This window comes from Pan paniscus, chromosome 3, assembly GCF_029289425.2.
Source record: "Pan paniscus chromosome 3, NHGRI_mPanPan1-v2.0_pri, whole genome shotgun sequence".
Taxonomy (NCBI): Eukaryota; Metazoa; Chordata; class Mammalia; order Primates; family Hominidae; genus Pan; species Pan paniscus.
This window is the reverse complement of record NC_073252.2, coordinates 97,077,769-97,102,656: the sequence shown is the minus strand read 5'-3', so window position 1 is coordinate 97,102,656 and position 24,888 is coordinate 97,077,769. Positions and strand designations below refer to the sequence as shown.

Here is a 24,888-nt window from a genome sequence, read left to right as displayed (position 1 = left end):
TTTTATAACTTCTGCACCAAAAACGTCTTTCTAGGTCATAGAGCCATACACACTGTAAAATAAAACACTGATAAATTTTACTATGTTAGGATACTCAAAATCTGTAATAAATGTAATGACAAAACATAAACGGTCAATTGGTAAAAAACAGTTTTAAAAACATACATCAAAAGGTTATTTTCGTTAATATACTAAGAACATTTATAAATCAATATGGAAAAAACTAGTACTCTAACGGAAAAAAAGGCTAAGGATATGAATAAACATTTCAAAAGGGAAGAAAATATAAATGACTTTAATATATGAAAAGATGCTCAACCTTACTCATAATTTTAAAATGCAGATTAAAATAATAGCAAAATAACATTTTTCATCTTTCAGATTAGCAAAGATCATAAAGCTTTGTAACACACTATGCTGCGAAAAATATAGCAGAAAAGAGACATCCATGTATTTTTAATGGAACTGGAAAAATCTCTGAAATTTGTAATATCTCTCAAAATCAAAAATGTATATATCCTTTGATCCACCTATTTTAGACTATCAACCTACAGAAATACTTTGACACATGGACAAAGATATAAGAGTAGTTACTACAGTCAAATTGCAACAAATTTGCAGTCAAATTACAATAAGCAAAAACCTCGAAATGATCTAAACACTCAGTAGTAAAAGCATGGCTTAAGAAATATGATACATCCACATAACCGAATACTTCATTCACTAAAAAGGAGGTGGCTTTATAAGACACATTTGTAAGACATATTAAGCGAATACTGCAAGGTGAAAAGGTAAATATAGTTTTTTCCATTTGTGTATAGATGGCAGAGACGGGGTCCTAATGTGTTTACATATATAGAATAGTTCTGAAAAGTTGTGTACATAAAGGTGAATAGCAGTTACCTCTAAGGACTAGAACTTACTTTCACTGCATAATATTTGTTAGAATTTACCTTGTCTATGCTTGTTTTTCTAAAATACAAGCTAATACTACATTTAAGATTAAATAGAAAAATAATGAAATTATACATCCTCAACAGTAGGCTATCATTTAGACTATCTTTCCCTTAAATTTTTCTGAAATAGTAGGGTTTAACTAAAATTTTAAAATGATATTCATAAGAATGTTATGTAATACAGTTCCCCACTTCTTAGAGAACAAAGCAAGGATAGCTTAGCTTGCTAGATAAAACCACACAAAATTGCTGAGAGTCGACCTTCTTTGACATGCAAAATCAGTAATTTCACAAAGTCTAAATTAATTATGTGTACAGGCCCTAAGGTCAGAGATTGTTCCACTGACCTGTGTTGCAAATTACCTATCTTCGCTGGGTGTCTCAGTATCATTATCTATAAAAATGGAGAAGACAACAGAACCTACCTCAGCAGTGTTGAAAGTGTTAAATGGAGTAACACGTGCAAAGAACTTAGCACAGTGCCTGACACATAGTTAAGCAAAAATAAATACCAGTTATTATTAGAGAACCATCATCATCATATCATCCTCATCATTACTAACACTATCACCACCATTACTACTTCTGTTAATGTTACAGTCCAAAGTCTTTAGTTATGCATTCACTCAGGCCTCTACCATCTGCCTTTACCTAAATAGATATTGTTTAATTTAGATAGGAGGGAATATTAAAATTAAAAACTGTTTTATAGTAAGTCTAGAAGTTGTTATAACAACATAAAATACAGTATTATTTTAAATATAGTCTTTAACAGCTACATAGTGTTTTCAGAGGTAGGTAGATTTCTAATGGGGGCAAGAATCTTTAATTCTCTTCAATGTTCTAATGCTGCTTGAAAACACATTTATTAGAAGTCCAGCACTGAAAAATTTCTACAAGAAAAGCATTCCTTCCCTTTGCAGTAGTCATCAAGCCCACAAATTGAAAAATGAAGAATCAACATAGCAGAGCTTACCTAAGGGATGATCAGCATAATCTGGTCTTTGAATATAACTTGGCACTGGCCTTGTTGGCATCTAAAAACAAAGTTAGTTAAAACTGATTTACCAACAAAAAATAAATAAAACGAGGGGAGAAAAAAGTCCATTCAAAAGTTTTTAGAAGTTTTAAATGGCATCTTAAATATTATAACAGATATATATTTCATTAAGATTATGCTTTACTTTTCCTAGTGGTAATGCCACCCCTTTTGCAGGGTATTTAGAAAGGGGGAAAGTGGCCAAGGCCATTAAGGATTTAAGATTAGACAGAGACTAATAACAAGACACCCATGTTATTCCAAACAAATTGGCAAGCTAACAACAATAAAATGATGTCTCAAAGTAAATATATACCAACATGTTCCTAGTCATTATCTCTGGGAGGCAGAATTAAGGAGATTTTGTTATGCTTTTCCTATTTTTCCAAATTTTAAAGATTAAAGATGTATTCCTTTTATAAAAAGAAAATCATCAGTAAAGAGAATTTAAATATTTAAGGGTGACAAACAGATTTCAACTTGAATGAATTCTTACATTAAGACTCCAAGTCCTATCTGCCAAGAATAGAGGAAGGCAAAAGAGTGGCAGAAAAGCCATATCTAAATTAAGGGAGAAATATATCATAATAAAATAATTTTAGAAAAGCGTAATACAGTCAGTCCTCCATATCTCCTGGTTCTGCATCTGTTGACGCACAATCTGTGATACGGAAGGTTGACTTTAAGGGACTTGAGCGTCAGTGGATTTTGGTAACTATATGGGGAGTGAGGATGTCCTGGAACCAATCATCCATGGATATCGAGGGACGACTGTACACACTACCATCATGCCAGCAACAAAATATCTATTCTACCTTACCCTACACTTCTTTTTAAAAGTTTTAGTTCTTTCATCTAAAATTTTTCCCACTTCTTCCATGATTGCCAAACTACCAGCTCCCAAATGATGCACCATAAGAGCTCAAGAGCTAAAATGCGAGTTCCTTTGTAAACACAATCCTGATTATATGATTCACTACCGGAAAACAAATTATGAGTATCATTTTTGGAAAATTCAAAATTGGAATGTTGTTTTTATTACCTTATTTACTCACCAGTGGATAATGTGGTCTGAGTTTACCAGTATATCGATAACCTGCCCATGGGTCAGTATTAATATCACCTTCCACAGTCCAGGAAGACACTTCTCGCTTCGCCTTTTCATCTTCTGGGAGACGGAGGAATAGATGTGAGAGGAAGGAGGAGAAGGAGGGAAAGGAATGTTTCAGTGGTCAAGCTAATGAGCAGCAGCATACTTTGAATATCTCTTGTTTAAAACCAAGCCAACAAGTCCAGGCACAAAAATCCACCAAACTTTTACCTTAACCTAAATCACCAAAGCAACTGCTTTACTGCTATATTCAAAACCCTTATAACTCCTTTTTGAAGATCTAAAGGTCTTGGAAGAAAAAACTCCATGTAAACATATACTAAGTTTTTACATAATATCGAACAAGAACAGCTCATAGACAGCTTTTCTAAATGTATTCTGACCACATCAATTTATAGAAAGCCCATTTTAAAATATGAAACATAAGCCCTAGTAAAACCTACCCAACTGAGGTCAGATGTTACAAATGAATTATGTTCTTACTAAAAGAACAGATTCCAAGTAATCCCAAAGCAAATTCAAAATCAAAAATAATTATTTCTCACAAAGCTGATCAATTGCTTTCAAGTCAATATTTCAAATTGCTTTGAAAACTTTATGATCATCATTTGCCTCTTTTCAGAAAGGGGTAAAGGAAAGAGGCAGGAAAAAGGCAAAGACAAGGGAGGGAATGGTCTGTTTAAAGTTCAGCAGAAAAATTAAGAATCATATCCATACACACAAGCGTGTCAGTTATTAATCTATGTGTGCTGACTGAAATATACGCAAGAATTCTACTCACACAGAAGACACTCTTTGGTGCCTGTGATGTCAACATACTGGCTGCACCTCTTATTCACATAGTAAAATAAAACTCTTATCCACATAGTAAAATAAGACTTTAAATAGCAGGAATACAAGTCCCTCGTAGACCAAGTATTGGCCTAAACATCTCCCAGTGCACTCAGACCTTTTCCTGATTATTGTCATTCTACCATAGGTTTTAAAAGTCAAACTTCAAACTTGATTTTAGAACTGTCCGGAAAAAAAAAAAAAAAAACTCCCCTCTTAAACAATCTATTTAAAATACAAAATGAAGGAAACTAGATGGAATCATAAAATGTTAAACTTAGAGAGGATCTTAAAGACAATATAGTGTTGTTTCTTTATTGTACATATGAGGAAACAGAGACTGTGTGGTTCACAAGAGCTGTGACACAAGAATGCCAGCCCCCGTCCAGTACTCTTAAAGAGCATGTGGCTAACTCTGGAAAGGCCCTTAAGGTACAACTGACAAGAATGCAAAAATATAGAAAATCCATTCATATTACTTTGGAAGAGAATATATTTATACTATCACATATAAAGGAATAGAAAGATACCATGCTATTGAATTTTAAAATATCTTTCTCCCTCTGGAATTCAAGAAAGCCACTGTGAATGTTAATATCAATAGGAAAACTTTCTCATCACAGGACAAAAACAAACTTCATTCACTGCTAGTTGGGTCAAACATGACAGAAAACAGTTCAAAATGGGGGCCAACTGAGCCTGCTTCAGCTATGAAGTGCATCAAGTGATTTTGTCTGAAACATGAACCTCAAGAATAACTTTCTCCCAAAACCTAGGAGAGAAAAGCAATCAAGACGCAGGCTTTTTGCACTAGCATACTTCTGGGGAGGGGAACAGGAGAAGGTGAGGGTGTAAAAATCTTTTAAAGCTTCCTGTTGCTCTGGATTTTACCCTTCCACAGTCTATATTCAAAAGAGAATTTAGGTACAGGCACAGCAGGTCACGCCTGTAATACCAGCACTTGGGAGGCCAAGGCAGGTGGACTGCTTGAGCTCAGAAGTTCAAGACCAGCTTGGACAACATGGAAAAACCCGTCTCCACAAAAAAGACGACACTTAGCTGGACATGGTGGTGCACACCTGTAATCCCAACTACTCGGAAGGCTGAGGTGAAATAGAAGGATTGCTCGAGCCCAGGAGGTTAAGGCTGCAGTGAGCCATGATTGCACCACTGCACTCCAGCCTGGGCAACAGAGGAACACCCTGTCTCAAAAAAAAACAAAACAAAACAAAACAAAAAAAAACGAATGTAAAGCAAACAAATAATATAACCCAAAACTACCAAGACAACTAAAGTTGAATATGGCAAGTTCTCCTCTCATCTCTAGGTACAATTTACTTAACGGAAAATTCACACTTGAAAAGAAAATTCGTTTACATTTTAGGATCAATTTGATCTGAGCCTTAGGTGCTAACCACATTAACAGACCATTAACAAATCTGAATTGAGCTGATGATGGTAGCACAACTGCATAATAACTAGTCTTTTTGAAAAGACTGTACAACAACAGGGCAGTATAAATAAACATTTGTAAGCTGTCTTCCAAACATCACAATGCAACAGTCCCAGGTAAAATGCAGGTAGTGTCATAAGTACGTGATACATGCAAGGTCTGGCCCAAAGTTCATCACAGTCAGGCTTTATTCTTTAAAAAGTTGTATGCAGGCTGCTTCCTCTGGTCAGCTGACACAAAATAACTACAGATGTCTAAGCTTTGCATGGGACAGGATTTTCTGATCAAAATTCTGACTCAAGTCTTCCAGAGATGATTATTAGTTTTTGAGTACTTACTATGCATGGTACACATGCTAAGCACTTCTCATGGATTTCTTTATTTAATCCTCACACAAACCTATGATTCCAGCATCTTGGAGGTGAGACTTAGAGTAGCCCATGGTCACAAAGTTTGGTGGAGCCAGTTTAAGACATTACATAACACCTTCTCTCTGTAATCCAAAAATCAGGCACACTAGTGTGAATGGGTAGGGGAGTGGAAGAAAAAGTATTACTTAGAGTTCTTTTATTAAATGCGGCTTTTATACCTTAATTTTGGCTATTCAAGATACTTGTCAAATTATTCCACCTTTACTTCAGGAAAATGAGAAACAAACACACTGAATATGTCAGCGATACATTAAAAAGTGTACAACAATACAGTCTTGAGATGTGAAATGCTACAACTTCTACAGATAATACTAAAAGTAAATGCTGCTTAAGGTACACTGTGACAGAAGACACAGTATAAAAAACATGCACCCAAGAATCAGCATTAAGTGCTTTTAATTAAGGACTTTACCATCTGAATGGTCTTCTTTACTATATGACAAGTAAAAAAAAAAATCTACCTTTGAGTCATTTATTTAACTCACTTGAAAATTTCCTAAGGCTTGCATAAGAAAATTAAGCTTCTATGATTAAGCAAACTCCAGATCCAGATGTTTCAGTGGTGAATTCTATCAAACATTTAAGAAGAAATAGTATCAATTCTACATAATCTCTTCTAGAAAATAGAAGTGGGAAATATATCCCATTTTATTTTAAGAGTCCAGAATTGCTCCAATACCAAAACCAGTCAAATATATTAAAAGCAAATTACAGATCAATATTCCATATGAATATTAATCAGAGATCAGTAGACACTATACTTAAAAAAAAAAAAACCTAACTATATCATCTCCATGACAAGAAATGCTTGCTATGTGTTATCTCACTATCACTTCTTGGACTGAAGTGCTAACTTTAAAGATGCATTGGTTCCTTCCTAGTGCAACATTCTGTTTCCCCAATGCTTTTCCTAATACTCTTCTTGTCTCTGGAGATCACCCTTCCCCACACCATTCCCTCCCTCTAGGACTGTCACTCAAAATTTACTGTGGTCAACTTACTAGGGTATGAAAGATACAGAGCTGGCCACCTGAGGATGATCTCTATCCACCACAGCCAAAGGGATTAAGAACAGCAGGCTCATCCACTGAAAAAAGTTATCCCAAAAGATCCAACAGAGCAACAGCTACAAGATGGCACCATACTAAACACTAGAGGTATAAGTAAAAATGCAAATAGCCTAAATCCAGTGTTGTAATAATCACCTTCTTTTTACATAGGGAACACTTGCTGTTTATTCCCTTGTAGTGTAAGTCAAAAGGAAATAGCCCTGCCCCTAAATATCCAGTATTGAAGAAACAGGCACACATCAATGAGTTAGCAAATCTGAGGGAGAGGCCGATTTTAAGCTTTTTTACTAACATATTGTTTAACCTCAACCCTTTATTACTTACCAATGCTTTTAACTTCCTGGGTATAAAATGCTAGTAACTGGCTCAAAGAGCTCTGCAAAATACCTAACACATTAGAAATACAGGATGTATGTAATGCATGAATGAATATAGTTAAGTGAGATTATTTAAATCCATCTCTAAATTTTGACAGAGGTAACAAATCAACGTCCTGTCTTTTATGCGTTGATAAACTTACACTGAGTCACATCATTTTTCCTCATCTCTAACCACATTTCTCCCACAACAGCCTAGCATGTCCATTAAATGTAGATGTCGCTTTATACAACTACAGAAAATTTGTCTTTTTAAAATTTGTATTTCCCTGTTCCTTCAAATGGTGGTTTGGCTGACCTCAATTAGATTTGTTTTGGTAAAAACACACTACATTCAAACTTCATTAAATCAGCTAACTCCTAAAAAAAAAATACACAAGTAGATGAATATAAGACACCAAGATCAGGTATGTAGAAACAGAAACCTTATACCAAGAACCATGTAAATAAATAGCCATGTTATTTCCCACTTCAAATTAAATCAAGCTTTGATCCATCAGGATGGCAATGCTATATAGAACAGAAAGCCCTTGTCAACTTTCAGGCAACTGTGACAGGTTGTCTTAGACCAGCCACGCTAATGACATGAATTTACAGGATAAATTAGCTGGAGCAAAAAAGGCAATGTGAATCTCAGCTACATCAGTGTGGCTGACAGTAATAGCTATGGAGCAGCTAATAGTTTTACTTTGTAGTGTCACACAAAAAACTTCAAAAAAGAAAATTAAACATAAGACTGCAGGTAATAACATTAAAACACCAAAAAACAAAGTAATATAGTTTTGAGTAGAAAAAGCAATACAAATTGAAACTAAAAGAAACCAAAAGGGATCTGGTTAAATGAAGCCAAATCACTCACATAACCCCTGACTACAATATGCAAACAATTCCAGCAACATAACAGTGTGTCAAAAGATGACAGCATCATCAGGTATGGCTCAAGCAAGATCCATCTATACTAACAACTATCTCATGTTTTCATGTTAAATATGTAATACAAGATTAAGATATTATCCAGACATATTTTATTTACATATCACAAAAATTTAAAATATGTCATAATTCTAGTATTCAGGATTATACTTTCAGAACATTCAAATATACACTTTCAGAACTAGAAGAATTCTTGTTTTCTGGCACAAATGCCACTTCTAAGACAAATGGTGTAAAAATCTGTGATTGTACTTACTTGCTTTCTTATGTAGTAACTTGTGAGTAGCCCAACTTCCTTTAAAACATTCCTAAAAGAACAAAAAAGGAAAATTAGTGTCAGGCCTTCCTTAATAAGAAACATTTTAAGGAATATTGTATATAAGCAAGAGTTATTGTAAACTATTTGCAAAAACCAAGACCTGTAACTTTGCGAATTAAATATTTGGGAAAAGCTTAAGAAATGACACCTGTTCAATATTCACTTCAAAAAGCAACCTAAACTTTATTTCAAATAAGCAAGGAATATTAGGCTAAATGTTATATAATAGTCACAGTTATATTTCAATTTTATGTCAACAAACTATTATGAAGTATTTCAAAAGAATCATTAGACAATTAACCAATCATACACTGGAAAAAACTGCAAGAAAATTTTTGCAGATTCTTTTATTTACAGCAGTTAGATTCCCAATCAGTCTACACACACTAAAATCACCCATGTAAGTAGTTACTATGTGACACAGCCCTGAGGCCATAAGCTATGTGAGGGAAGGGATGGTATCAAAGTTTACCACTATTGCTCAGAGCCAAGCAGAGTGCCTGGCATGTGCTAGGGTTTCAGTGAATGCTTGACTGAATGATCAGAATTAATGAGTAACTAGAAAGACTTTTCATTTAGGAAAATATGTTCATGTAACATATTTCAGACACTAGTAAGAAGTGGAAAACTGGGAAAATGAATTCAAGTAATTAATTGAATTCAAGTAAGGAACTCAAGTAATAAAGGAAAAGAATAATTCAACCAGACATAGACTTTATTTATGTTTTGAGGCTGATGGCCTCTCCTTCAAAGAGTTCAAAGTTACTCAAATAAATTATTAAAAATGCTAAGAGAATTCACAAAGTCTTACAAATGTGTTATCTTTGTAGACATAAAACTAGTAAGACACGGACAAGAAGAAAGTTAAGGGAAAAAAAAGCACAGGAAAAAAAAATCCCTAGGACTACGTAGTTAACCAAATCATATTACACTAAAGCTGCCTTCTGTAAAGGTTTCCCCAAGGGACTCTGAAAGATCAGTTTCTCCAACCTCAGCTAGAATCTTCACTACTTTCTCTTTACTCTTTCTGTAGCCTCCACAGCCCGCAACAGTTAAGCAAAGAAAATCCAGGTCATCCCTATCTCTACAACCTACAACCTAAACAGATTCCAAATGTATAAAAAGGTATCTACAGGATTAGAGATTTTTCAGTTTTGAAGCTAAAACTGAGCTCAGTCTTTTGGGGAGGTTGGGTTAGTCTGGTAAGCAGAATAATGGCACTTCAAAGATGTCCACTTCCTATTCCTCAGAACCCAAGGAATGTGTAAATATAAATATGTGAGGTTATATGACAAAGGCGGGGGGGTTGACCTCTTGTCCCTTCCCTGAGTTTTCATTAACTGAACTCATACCGCAGGAAGAAAGACTAAAGTCTGTCAACACACCTGGAAGGACTTTTCACAAACCATGTCTGTTCTGCAGGCCTAAAAGACTGTCCCAGGCCACTTGTCCTTGAAGCCCACTGAGTTCCCCTAAAAATCATTTACAATCCCCATAAAAACATCCACATTTCCCCATCTCCTTTTCCCCTAAGAAGTAGGGTAATAAGCATCTGTACCCCAGTGGGTTATTAGACAATCATTCTGTGATTCTTCCCCATGCACACTAATAAATTTGTATACCATTTCTCCTATTAATCTGGTTTTTGTAAGTTGATTTTTCAGTGAACCTTCAAAGGGCAAAGGGGAAATTTTCCCTTGGGTCTACACAGCCATCATTAACTAATATTTTGAAATTCAGTATATTCACTGAAAAGTAGCTACTCAAATAGCCTTGTATTCTCCTCAGAGGATTTCAGAGTGCTTTATACTTGGTTCATGAAACATCCATCAAATTCTTAGCTTTTTAACAAGAGGGCTGATAGAATTATTCTCATTAAATAAACTAAGGACTTGTCTCACAAAACAGATTCATTAGCTAAGGGCTTGTATTTCAAGATATATGAGCATAAAGTAACCAAAATATTCATAATAAACACCTCTCACCTCTTTAAGGACACCCATCTTTCTCTTCCTTACTGGGGCCATGAGGCAACCAAGTCATGGTCTTCAACATCATTAATGGTGTCAAAATATTCCCACATCTCCTAAGAACTCTCTAAGCCTAAATAATGTGCCTTCTCTAAACCACAACTTCACTCTTTTTCTTCCTCTTATTCCCCAGTAGAAGAGGAATACTCAAAATCCTGAAAGACTATCCATTCTCTGAAGAGTTAATTTCTGACTCCTTAACAGGGCAATCTTTCCCTCCTCATCTCTAACAAATGAACCAAAGACCTAACTAACCTAGATTTAGAGGTCCCCAGGCAAACACCACACTTCCCAATCTCTTCCCTTTGTATAACCCTGACCTACCTAATCCTAACACTCACCGTTATAACTACGTCCTCAGAAGCTTTACCCATTCCATTAGGTCGTTTCAAATGCTACTTTCTCTAAAAAATGTACACACTTCACTCCACACACAAGCTTAACATGTCACATGTACTTATTCAATACTTGCTGAACAGCACTTTGTTTTACTACTTTATTCTCCACTTATTTAATAACACCAAAGCATTATTATAACTAGTAGGTAAAACTTTAGTTTTCAATCCAAGACAACATGCTTTTTTCTTTAGCACCAACAGGAATTTACTAAATTTAGGAGCTTATGAACCCAAAATATCTGAGACCGGTCTCAGTCACTTTAGAAAGTTTATTTTGCCAAAGTTAAGGATGCACCAGTGACAGCCTCAGGAAGTACTGATGACATGTGCCCAAGGTGGCCAGGGTACAGTTTGCTTTTATGCATTTTAGGGAGACATAATACATCAATCAATACATGTAAGACTTAACTGGTTCCATCTGGAAGGGTGGGACAACTCAAAAGTGGGGAAGGAGCCTTCCAGGTTACAGGTAGATTTAAACATATTCTGACTGGCAATTGGTTGAAAGTGTTATTACCTGTAGAAAGGAATGTCTGGGTTAAGACAAGGGGTTGTGGAGACCAAGGTTTTTACCATGCAGATGAAGCCTCCAGGTAACATAACAGGCTTCAGAGAAAATAGACTGTAAATATTTCTTATCAGACTCAAGCTCTGTGTTGATGCTAATGCTGGAAGGGTATAATGAGGCACGTCCAAATCCCACTTCCAGTCATGGCCTGAACCAGTCTTTCAGGTTAGAGTGCCCTGGCCAAGGAGGGAGAGTCCATTCAGATGGTTGCCGGGGGCCAGGGTGGTGGGCAGTTCAAATTTTATTTTTTTGGTTTACAAGCTAAAATGGGATAGTGTGGTTCTCAGCTCTGGCTCCTCATTAAAATCCTATGAAATGCTTTTCTTTACAAATAAATAGCCATGTTATTCCCCACTTCAAATTCAATCAGAATCTCTGGGAATTTGCTATGTAGGTAATTCTTATTTATTTCCAGTACTGTGAATCACTGAAGAGGAAAAGAGAGTTAAGAGAAGGTGCTCTCATTTCACTTCTAGAACAAGTTATTTCCTACTGAAATCGCTACTGCAAAATTATAACTCAAACAGTGAAAGAGATCTGACCTAACCAACTCTGTCTTGCTTCTAACCTCCAAGCTGTCCTTGTTCATTCCTAGGCATAGGCCAAACTTGTTCATTCCTGGGCACAGGCCAAACTAACTTCGGGAAAAACTTAGTTTATAGTTTAAAACAGGGGTCCCCAAACCCCAGGCCATGGACTGCTACTGGTCAGTGGCCTGTTAGGAACCAGGCCACACAGCAGGAGGTGAGCAGCAGATGGGCTGGCATTATTACCGCATTACCGGGTGGAGCCTGAGCTCCACCTCCTGTCAGATCAGCAGTGGCATTAGATTCTCATAGGAGCGCACAAACTCTATTTTGAACTGCACATGCAAGGAGCCAGGTTGCACACTCCTTGTGAGAATCTAACTAATTCTCGAAGATCTGAGGTAGAACAGTTTCATCCTGAAACCATATCCCCACCACCCCCAAGTCCATGGAAAAATTGTCTTTCACAAAACTTTTCCCTGGTGCCAAACAGGTTAGGAACCACTTAAAACAAAGACAATAACAGCTCTTTCACAAACCAAACCCTTCTTCCTGGAGACCAGACTGCCTTTGTAGGACTAACAAATTAGCCAAAAGATTAGAAATTATGTTTCAGGAGTCATGCAGCTGGAGGCTACAAGATTCTGACCCTCCCCAAATCGCCCCTGGGGATAACAACACTATTGTAAAACCTAAGATCAGTGCTTGAAATATTTTGCAGACTCTGCACTTGATGGATCAGCTGCCATCACCCAGATCAGTAAACTGGCTCATGTGGTCCTGTGGCCCCCACCCAGGAACTGACTCGGCACAAGAGGACAGCTTTGACTCTCTATAATTTCATCTCCGACCCAACCAATCAGTACTCCCAACTCACTGCCCACCCCCCAACCAAATTATCCGTAAAAACTCTGATCCCCTTGTAGCAGGAAGAGCCACAGACAAAACCCCTCAGACACCAAGTTAAAGAAGGAAGGGGTTTATTTGGCCAGGAACATCGGCAAGACTCCTGTCTCAAGAGCCGAGCTCTCCAAGTGAGCAATTCCTGTCTCTTTTAAAGGCTCACAACTCTAAGGGGGTCCGCGTGAGAGGGTCATGATCAATTGAGCAAGCAGGGGGTATGTGACTGGGGGCTGCATGTACCGATAATCAGAACACAACAGAACAGGACAGGGATTTTTACAATGCTTTTCCATACAATGTCTGGAATCTATAGATAACATAACCAGTTAGGTCAGGGGTTGATCTTTAACTACCAGGCCCAGGGCGCGGCGCCGGGCTGTGGGCTTGTAGATTTCATTTCTGCCTTTTAGTTTTTACTTCTTTCTTTGGAGGCAGAAATTGGGCATAAGACAATATGAGGAGTAGTCTCCTCCCTTACCCAAACGCTCGAGGAGACTGATTTGAGTAATAAAACTCCCATCTCCCACACAGCTGGCTCTGCATGAATAAGTAACTCTTTCTCTACTGCAATTCCCTTGTCTTGATAATCAGCTCTGTCTAGGCAGCAAGCAAGATGAACCCATTGTATGGTTACACTACTTTAGTATCTATCAAATTAACCAGTGCAACTAACTCCCACCTTATTTTAGGCCCCACTGACTTGCCAAACTACAACGGCTTCACAATGTATCTCCCCATCTTGAACCTCTCTCAAATTCTTTCCTATTCCAAACCATCCTAAAGTAGTGGCTAGAATTAACATTAAATGGTTTTCATAATGTGACCACCCATAATGTGTCCTATTACCTTAAGATCCTGTATTACCTCTCTCTCTTTTCCACCATCTCAAATCTAACATCAATTCATGTTGATGAGAGTGTGAGCAAATAAGCACACCATACAATGTTAGAAAGAATGCTGAGTAGTCACCTGGTAACTAAAAGGATTTGTATGTATCAAGATATAACATATATATAAATACTTACAAATAATATATAAACACATATGCAAAGACAAAAAAAAATACTTTGACCCAGTAGCTCAATTCCAAATAGTTAACCAAAGGAAATAATCTGACAAACGAGCAAAACATATGCAACTTAATGCTCACTATAGCATTACTTACTATTGTGAAAAAGAGAATTTAGATATACATCAATATAAAATAGGTTAAATTGTGATTTAACCATGCAAATGAATCTATGCAGTCATTAGAAGTAATGAAATTAGGTCGTGCTGCTCGTGTCAGTCAACACGGAGGCAGAGGAATCGGAGAAGGCCGCAACAGAGCAAAAGGCGCAACAGAGCAAAGGCGCTGGAAGGGACAGACCAGACACTAGATGTGGAGGAGGAGCAGGAGGAATCCAAAGAAGCAGCCTGTGGCAGCAAGAAGCGGGTAGTGCCAGGTATTGTGTACCTGGGCCATATCCCACCACACTTCCAGCCCCTACATGTCTGCAACCTTCTCAGTGCCTATGGTGAGGTCAGATGCGTTCTTTCAGGCTGAGGACTGGTTTGTGAGACGCAAAAAGAAGGCAGCAGCAGCCGTGGGAGGGAAAAAAGCAGTACCACAGCAAGGACTACACCGAGGGATGGGTGGAGTTCCGTGACAAGCGCATAGCCAAGAGTGTGGCGGCCAGTCTACACAACACGCCTATGGGTACCCACAGGTGCAGCCCCTCCCATTATGACCTATGGAATCTCAAGTACTTGCACCATTTCACCTGGTCCCACCACAGCGAGCACCTTGCCTTTGAGCGCCAGGTGCGCACACAGGCAGCGCCTGAGAGTGGAGGTCGCTCAGGCCAAGTGTGAGACCATCTTCTATCTTCAAAGTGTGGAATGGGGACAATGCTTTCTTGCTGTTGATGGGGATCTTGCTCACCCAGATGGCTCCTGGACATTTGCCCAACGTCCTACTGAGCAGGAACTGAGGGCCCGGAAAGCAGCACAGCCAGCGGGGTGTGAATGGGCTCACCTGGCAACTGCCTAGGACAAGGCCCACTCCAACAAAGCACTCCTGGCCAGGATCTTTGGAGCCCCGCCACCCTCAGAGAGCATGGAGGGATCTTCCCTGGTCAGGGACTCCTGAGGGCAAGGGAGGCCCCTTCCATCTCCTGGCCCTGCTCTGTTTCCTGTCTACCTCATAATAGAATGATCGTGACTACCCAGGCAGACATTTTATTGTGTTTCTAGACCAGTGTCTCTGGTGAGGGCCCAAACGTGGAAGTTTTGTGGGCTTCCACTATTCCCCCATCTAAACTCCTATATATGCCTGGCTAATTCATACTGTCATACTAGCATGATTATGACTACTGCATATGCTTGTTTTGACTCTTGGTTGCCTACTGCTATAGGGTCCTCTTGGAATCTCACTTCCTGCCCCCAGGAAGGGCCTTGTAAGGCATGAAGAAGTTCTTCTACAAAGTTTCTTAAATCCATAAAGGATTTATCATTCCCTGGTTAAATGTTAGTATGTGTATATTCCCAGGCTGCTCCAACTTGTTCCAGTAGGTTGAGATAAGGCTAAATGAGTCCCAGATTAGGATACATGCCATTCCTTATTTGGGAACCCCTCTGACCTCTCATCACTAACTTCCTCTTTTCTTTGTCCTTTTTCCCTTCTTCCTATTTAGGAAAGTTTTAAATTATTACCCAACCCAGTTAAGTTTAGAGTGTGAGGTCCCATCCCAGCCAATGGGAACGGGACACAGCCATAGGGGATTGTGTCAGGATGTAAAGGTTATAAATGTCCCTGTCTCCTTTGTTTGGTGTGCTCTCGTGGCTGGACTGCTGGTGAGTGTACCCTTTCTGCAGAAAGTAAACTAGCCTTGCTGAGAGATCCTTTGTCTCGGTGTTGATTTCTTTACAACATCGAATTCCCGTGCCCATCAATTTTGTGGCCTGTATGGGGACACTGTTTCCCCTCCAGTCCTTGGCCCTCTCTTGTGGGGAGGCACCCAGCCGCCCTGTTGCGGCAGCCCCAGGGAGATAGCCAGGGCTCACCTGGTACGAGGAATACATCTGGATTCTCAGCAATGCAGGGGACAAGGAGACTTTTAAAACCGCGGGACCAGGAGACCTCGTGCATGAGCCAAGGTAGGAAAAACTGCTAGAGGGCGGCAAAGTACTTCTTTGGTGGTCCTTCCTTGAAGGGTTGTGTGATGTATGTGAGTGAATGACTGTGGTTGAGAGAAAGTGACTGTAAGACGAATGTGGATTATCTTCAGAACAGGGAACAGAGGGGAGAAAGTTATCTCCAGGGAACTGAGAACACAGGCAATAAGAAACTAACACTAAAAAGGGGAAGGCTAATCCCCGGGGAAAAGGAGGAAATACATTTGAGCAGACAAGATATCCCTGAGCTGGAGGATCTGGGGGATTGAGTCTACTGGGAAAAAGTCTCACCCAACATGGGGAATACTTCTAGTAGGCCTGCAACTGGAAACAAGGCCAGAAATGAAGGAGGCAAGAAAGACTGAATCCCTCCTGATAGTCCTTTAGGACTTATGCTTACACACTGGAAAGAAAATGAAAGGACTAAATATAAGAAAAAGCAACTAATGATCAAGTATTGTTGCTTTCTGTGGACTCAAGAGCCAATTTTAAAACCTGCTGTTTTCTGGCCAAAATATGGCTCGAATGAAGACTGGGTCTGCCAGCTTCTAATACTGTATGTTAATAGCAAAAGTTGTATGTCTTCAGAAGAGATACACTATGCCATGTGCTGGCAGCTGGGGACAGTTTCTCTTTATCCCCTAGGGGATCTGAAGCAAGGGATGGAGGAGGGTAAAAAGAGAATATCCAGTGGGATCCCCTAAACCATCTTCCTCCTTTTCTAGTCCCGCCTCCTCCTCCTCAGGCAGCGGTTAGTCCCACCTCCTCCTCAGGTGGTAGTCCCGCCTCCTCCTCCTCAGGCTCCGGAGGCAGAAGCCTCTGATATCTCCTTAAAAAGAGGGCTTCAGAGAGAGATAAAACAATGTAGAAGGGATATTCAAAATTTTCCCTTTCCCTGCGCTTCCGAAGAGCTGGCTTCTCAGCTCTTCCCTCTAATGGAGGTGCCACAGGGTAGGGGTACAACTGGATTCATGAACGCCCCTTTAACCACCTCTGAAGTCCGAGGTCTAAAGAAAGAGCTTAAGCCTTTGCTAGATGACCCAGAGAGAGTAGCAGAGGAAATTGACCAGTTTTTAGGTTCCAAACTATATACTTGGACTGAATTAATGTCAATCCTGGGTATCCTCTTTTCAAAGGAAGAGCGGAACATGATCTGCAGAGCTGCTATGGGGGCCTGGGAACGTGATTACCCTGCCAGTCAAAATATTCCGGCAGCGGATGTTACATTTCCTGCTCGGGACCCACAATGGAATAATAATAATGCTGCTCACCAGAAGAATATGAGGGATCTACAAGAATTAATTATAAAAGGTATCAAGGAGTCTGTACCCAGACCCCAAAACCTCACTAAGGCCTTTGATGAACAACAAGAGAAAGATGAGGGACCTATGCACTTTTTAGACTAAGGGAGCAGATAAGAAGGTATGCTGATTTAGATCCTGACAGTCCACTAGGACAAGGTATGTTAAAATTACATTTTGTTACCAATAGTTGGCCAGGTATCGTGAGGAAGCTACAAAAGATAGAGAGGTGGAAAAATCGGTCAATTGAAGAACTTTTAGCAGCAGCAGAGAAAGCATACGTGAGAAGGATGAAGACAGACAAAAGCAAAAGGCAAAAATTTTTTGGCGGATTTCACTAGGACCAAATATACCTGGGATGAGATTTTGACCAGTGTCCAGGGGTGCCATCTCACAGAGAGGCAGGGGTCGAGGTTGAAATGGAACATGAGAAGACCACAGCATATGTCATAAAGGATGGAGATGTAGAGCAGATGAAGAGAAACTAAAACAAAGGATCTCCAGAATAGAACAAGAAGGGGGACAAGATAGGTATTATAAATGTGGAAAAACAGGCCATTTTAAGAGAGAATGCCCTGACCTAAAGGCCACAGAGGAAATTCCTCCTCTCATGCCAACCTTCGGAGAGGAAGAATACGGGAGTCAGGGGCTCTTTCTTTTCCACCTTGAGTCCCATAAAGAGCCCTTGATAAATTTGGAGGTGGGACCAAACCATTAACTAATAACATTCCTCATTGATTCTGGAGCTACTTGTTCTTCCTTATGCTTTTCTCCAAGTGGCCTCAGCTGTTCTCCAGAAGAGCTACTATTATCTGGGGTGAAAGAAGAGAGGTTTAAGGCCAAAATCCTAGAAGATATAGAAGTCAGATACAAAAATCAGGCAGCTAATATTCAATTTCCATTAATTCCTGAAGCAGGCACTAATTTGTTAGGAAGAGACTTAATGCTAAAGTTAGGTCTTGGACTGAAAGTAGGGCCAAAGGGGTTCCTTCCCTCTCTCCACCTGCTAACTACTGTTGATGAGAGGAAAATTCATCCGGATTTATGGTCAAGAGAAGGAAAGCAAGGGAGTTATGGATTCCCCTGATACAAATACATTTAAAGGTTCCAAGGGGGAGTAGCCCAGAGAAAGTAATACCCAATCTCCCTGGAAGGCCGGGTAGGACTAAAACCTGTGATTGAAGGCCTTATTAAAGATGGACTTTTAGAGCCTTGCATGTCTCCATATAATACCCTTATCCTACCTGTCAGGAAGCCTGATGGATCCTACCTATTAGTACAAGATCTCAGAGCTATAAATGAAACAGTTCAAACCACTCACCCTACTATGACAAATCCATATATTAACCTTAGTAAAATTCTGTAAAGTCATCAATGGTTTACTGTAATAGACTTAAAGGATGCTTTTTGGGCACGTCCTTTGGCTGAGGACAGCCAAGATCTATTCACATTCAAATGGGAGGACCCCCATACAGGACAGAAGCAGCAGTACCGGTGGATAGTATTGCCCCAGGATTTGAGGATTCACTGAATATTTTTACTCATGCTCTAGATAGGATTATTAGAAAGACAGACACTCCACCACATTTACAATTAATCCTATATATGGATGACATACTTATATCTGGAGAAGATATAGAAAAAGTAAGTGAATACTCTGTGTACTTCCTGAATCATTTATACTCTAAGGGACTGCGGGTCTCCAAAGAAGAGCTCCAATATGTAGAAACAGAAGTTAGACATTTAGGTCATCTAATTAGCACGGCCAAAAGGAGAATAGGACCTGAACAGGTCGAGGGAAATGTCTCCTTGCCCCTGCCTCAAACAAAACAGGAACTCATTTCTGGGATTGACTGGATACTGTAGATTATGGATTGATTCTTATGCATTAAGAAGTAAATTGCTTTATGAGAAATTAACTAAAAATAGGCCAGACCCACTTATAAGGACTTCTGATGAAGTAGACCAAATAAATGAATTAAAAGCATGATTAATATCTGCCCCTGTCTTAGCCCTGCCTTCTTTAGAAAAACCCTTTCATCTTTTTGTTAGCACAGACAATGGAGAGGCCCTTGGAGTACTCACTCAAGAACAGGGAGACCACCGGCAACCAGTTGCCTTTCTGTCCAAAGTCTTAGATCCAGTTGCCAGCGGCTGTCCCCAGTGCATCCAGTCTGTGGCAGCCAATGCCATATTAGTGGAAGAAAGCAGAAAGATTACCTTTGGGGGATACTTAACAGTAAGTACACCCCATAAGGTCAATGTCATCCTAAATCAAAAAGCGGAAAGATGGCTGACTGATTCTAGGATTTTAAAGTATGAGGCTATCCTATTAGAAAGAGATTATCTAACTATAACCACTGATAGTTCACTCGACCCTGCCGGATTCTTAAGAGGGAATCCATTGCTGCAAACAGAACATTTGTATCTAGATTTAATTATGATACCAAGGTATGACCAGACCTATCTGAAACCCCTTATAAAACAAGACAACATTTGTTCCTAGATGGGTCCTCTCGGATGTTTGATGGAAACAGGCACAGTGGATATGCTGTGGTGGATGGAGAAACTCTTGAGGAAACTGAATCGGGGCAATTACCTGATAACTATTCCGCCGAAGGCTGTGAACTATTTGCTCTCAGTCAGGCCCTTAAATATCTAGAAAATGAGATAGGAACACTTATACAGGCTGTAAGTACGCTTTTGGGGTAGCGCATACATTTGGAAAAATTGGGACAGAAAGAGGCCTGATGAACAGCCAAGGCCGAAAGCTTGCTCATGAGTCATTAGTGACTTGTGTTTTAAATAATCTCCAGCTACCAGGAGAAATAGCTATTGTACATGTCCCTGGACACCAGCATGACTTTTCATTTGAAAGTCGAGGTAATAATCTTGCAGATCAGGTAGCCAAAAGAGCAGCAATGGCTGTGAAACAAATATTTCATCTAACTCCCTCCCTCCTCTCCCCCAAATTAGCTCCTATTTTCTCTTCAGCCTAAAAGGAAAAACTAAGCGAAATGTGGGCTAAAGAAAATACAGAAGGGAGATGGATTCTCCCAGATCAGAGAGAGATGCTCTCCAAACCCCTTATGAAAGAAGTTCTGTCCCACTTACACCAAGGAACATGCTGGGGCCCTCAGGCCCTATGTGACGCTGTCCTCAGTCTATGGATGTACTGGGATCTACACCCTGGCCAGACAGGTCACTGACAGCTCCATTATCTGTAAGAAAACTAATAAGCAGACCCTAAAGAAACTACCTCTAGGAGGAAGAACACCTAGGCTAAGACCATTCCAAAGTGTTCAAGTTGATTATATTGAAATGCTGCCAGTAGGCTAAAATACCTATTAGTGATAGCAGACCATATCACTCATTGGGTAGAGGCCACTCCTTTCTCAAAGGCCACTGCCAGTAATATAGTGATGGCCTTAATTGAACGTATTATACCCAGTTTTGGATTAATAGAAAATGTTGACTCAGATAATGGGACCCACTTTACGGCACACATTATGATAAAACTGGCCCAGGTGCTGGACATAGAATGGGAATACCACATTCGGTGGCACCCCTCCTCCTCCAGGAGAGTAGAAAGAATGAATCAGACAAGTCATCTAACTAAATTTTAGAGACTCATCTACGATGGACCAAATGCCTCCCTATTGCTTTATTCAGAATCAGGACAGCTCCCCGAAGAGATACAGGTTCATCCCCCTATGAAATGTTATATGGATTGCCTTACTTACATTCCTCAGCTGATGTGCCTACCTTTGAAACCAAAGATCAGTTCCTTAGAAATTACATATTTGGACTCTCCTCTACTTTTTCTTCCCTTAAAACCAAAGGTCTTTTAGCACAAGCACCACCCTTGGAATTCCCAGTACACTCGCATCAGCCTGGAGACCACATCTTCATAAAGGGATGGAAGGAAGGCAGGCTCGAGCCAGCCTGGGAAGGATCCTACCTCATGTTATTGACCACCGAAACCGCAGTTCGCACTGCCAAGAAGGGGTGGACCCATCACACTCGAGTCAAGAAAGCGTCGACACCCTCAGAATCCTGGATTGTGGTCCCCGGGTCAAGTCCCACCAAGTTAAAATTAAGAAGAACCTAACATACCTTTATTTCTATTTTTCTTTCTTTCCTCTCACTATCTCTCATTTTATTATTAACATAACTAGATTGGAATCATCTCAAGTGATATCCTTTGATGCTTGTCTAGTGATGCCATGCGGGGACCTACATAACCAAAGGCAACTAGCCTCCTCAGAAAAATATCTATGTCCTGGTCCCCCATTTAATCTAACAGTCTCTCACTCCCATAGATGCGATCAATTACAGCCAAGACGCCGCTTCTTCATTCCCACCGAATGGCAGCCTTGCAGCAGTTGGAATGATGTTCTATGGACCACTCAATACAGAGGCTGGACCTCTACAGGAGGGGTTTGTACTGAGCTTAGGCCTAATCTTTATTTCACATAAGGAAGCATTTCCCCTGATTGTAAGCTTTATCAGTGTAACCCTATTCTTAATTCTAATATAGATAATCAGCCAGCTATCGGCCATCCCTACGGTATTGGGCAAATGTCAAAGGGGAAGGATCCGATAGGGAGGTTTGAAATACGCCTTCTCCCTCTTCCTCCTTTCCCTTCTCCAACCCCAGTAGTCTCGACTTTAAATCAAACTTCTATTATCCCAATTAGTCCTTTACTAAATGATAAGACAAAAGCATCAGTAGTACAAGTAAATGACTTAAAGCAGACTTTAGCTATTGAGACAGGGTATCAAGATGCAAATGCCTGGTTAAAACGGATTAAATATTCTGTCCACACTCTAAACAAAAGCGACTGTTACACTTGTGCACACGGTAAGCCAGAGGCCCAGATTGTCCCCTTTCCACTTAAGTGTTCTTCACATGCGACAGATTTGGAGTGCGTGGTAGCTCTCTTTCAAGATTCTACAGCCTGGAATGATGAATCTTGCCAAGCTCTCTCTCTGCTATATCCTGAAGTACAACACCCTGAGGGTCAGCCCCCGAGGGCCATTCAGCCTCCATCTTCCAGAGCAGAGTTTGCCTCATGCCTCTCACGGCAGGAGGAGAACTCAATATTCCTTGGAAATTTCACAGGATGCAGGGAGGTAAGGCACTTCTAAGAGCTAACCCATGAGGCCTCCATCAGCCATCCTTGAGTGGGACATATGGTGGTAATGTCGGGGGGCACTTACCGGATACTCCGCCATATAACTGGAATGGTACTTGCACTCTAGTCCAATTGGCTATCCCTTTTACCCTGGCATTTCATCAACAAAAATAGGAAACACCCCACCACCAACACACTAGAAGAGCTCCTTACAGATCCTTTGATCCTCATATCCACCTAGATGCGACAGGTGTTGCAAGGGGGGTTCCTGATGAATTTAAGGCCAGAGATCAGATAGCTGCTAGACTCGAGTCAACGTTATTTTGGTGGGTCACGATAAACAAAAATGTAGACTGGATAAACTATATTTACTATAATCAACAATGATTAGTTAACTACACCAAAGTGGTCAGGGGAATTGCAGATGAATTAAGATCTACTAGCCAAATGACACAGGATAACAGAATCACTCTTGATATGATGCTAGCTGAGAAAGGTGGTGTTTGTGTAATGATTAAGACCCAATACTGCACGTTCATTCCAAATAACACAGCCCCAGATAGAAGTATAACAAGAGCCCCAGAGGGACTTACTGCTTTATCAAACAAGCTAGCTAAGAACTCTGGCATAAATAACCCATCTCTAGCTGGCTAGAAAACTGATTTGGAAATTGGAAAGATATCTTAACCTCAATCCTCACTTCCTCTGTAACTGTGTTAGGTATACTTCTACTTATTGGATGTTGTGTCATACCCTGTATTCGACGGCTTGTACAAAGGTTCATCAGTACAACCCTTAATAATCTATCCTCTGCCTCTCCCCCACCCTATTCGGAAAGGTTGCTTTTATTAGGGGATCAAGCCAAACAACAAAGCAGAGACTTGCTAGACAAGTTTGAAGAATTATAAAACAAAAAGAGGAGGGAATTAAAAGGAATGGAGAAGTTCCTCAAAGTTTCTTAAATCCATACAGATTTATCATTCCCCGGTTAAATGTTAGTATGTGTGTATTCCAAGGCTGCTCCAGCTTGTTCCAGTAGGTTGAGATAAGGCTAAATGAGTCCCAGATCAGGATACATGCCATTCCTTATTTGGGAACCCCTCTGACCTCTCATCACTAACTTCCTCTTTTCTTTGTCCTTTTTCCCTTCGTCCTATTTAGGAAAGTTTTAAATTATTAACCAATCCAGTTAAGTTTAGAGTGTGAGGTCCCATCCCAGCCAATGGGAACGGGACACAGCCATAGGGGATTGCATCAGGATGTAAAGGTTATAAATGTCCCCGTCTCCTTTGTTTGGTGTGCTCTCGTGGCTGGACTGCTGGTGAGTGCACCCTTTCGGCAGAAAGTAAACCAGCCTTGCTAAGAGATCCTTTGTCTCAGTGTTGATTTCTTTACGAGATCAAACTCCCATGCCCAACAGCCTTTATTTCCAACTAGGGGAATAATGCCTAGTCCAGGCAATATTTTTCTGTTTAGCAGTCACAGGTGAGGGTGGTATTAGCATCTTTTTTACGTAGAAAAAATTGACAGTTAATGCGGTGGACTGGGTTGGGAAGAAATAATTTCTTCCAAATGTATTTATAGAGAATAAAAATATTTTCATAAAAGAAAGAAGTAATGAAATTAATCTTACATGTGCAAAGAAGTCTACAATGTCTTAGGTTTTAAAAAAATAGGTAAGTTAGAAATGTGAAAAATCCACAAATATGTGGAAATGAAACATACTCTCAATCCAATGTGTCAAAGAAAAAGTCACAAGGGAACTTCAACACAAATAAAAACAAAAACAAAAACATTAGTATGCAAAACTTACGGGATGCATAGTAAGAACCTTGGTCTTCACAATCCCTTATTTTAATCCAGACACTCCTTTCTATTAATTCCAGTCCCCTAGATAATAAGTTGCCTCTTTCAACCAACTGCTAATCAGAAAATCTTTGAACTCACCTATGACCTGGAAGACCCCACTTCAAGCTGTCCCACCTTTGCGGACCAAACTAGTGCACACCTTACATGTACAGATTAATGTCTGCCTGTAACTTCTGTCCCCCTAAAATGTATAAAATCAAGCTGTAACCCAACCACCTTGGGTACACGTTTTCAAGAACTCCTGAGGCTGTGTCACAGACCTTGGTCGCTCTTATTTGGCTCAGAATAAACCTCTTTAAATCTTTATTAAAAAAAAAAAAAACTTTATGGGATACAGCCAAAGATGTTTTAAAAGGAAAGTCTACAGCTGTAAACATATACACTAAAAAAGAAACACCTCGGCCGGGTGTGGTGGCTCATGCCTGTAATCCCAGCACTTTGGGAGGCCAAGCGGGGCAGATCACCTGACGTCAGCAGT

General features: G+C 39.8%; 1 protein-coding gene and 1 pseudogene across 2 annotated transcripts in view; one reads left to right on the top strand and one right to left on the bottom strand.

Moving 5' to 3' along the window:
- METAP1 (methionyl aminopeptidase 1) overlaps nt 1–24,888 on the bottom strand; it is a 67,454-nt gene that overhangs the window by 25,424 nt on the left and 17,142 nt on the right. For both annotated transcript variants that reach the window (XM_034958939.2, XM_034958940.3), the window contains exons 2-4: nt 8,458–8,509; nt 3,051–3,163; nt 1,933–1,993 (exon numbers count right to left, since the gene is read on the bottom strand). In XM_034958939.2, the coding sequence (XP_034814830.1) occupies nt 1,933–1,993; nt 3,051–3,163; nt 8,458–8,509 (226 nt within the window). The remainder of the gene's footprint in view (nt 1–1,932; nt 1,994–3,050; nt 3,164–8,457; nt 8,510–24,888) is intronic.
- On the top strand, nt 12,209–15,077 carry LOC130541483 (activator of basal transcription 1-like; annotated as a pseudogene).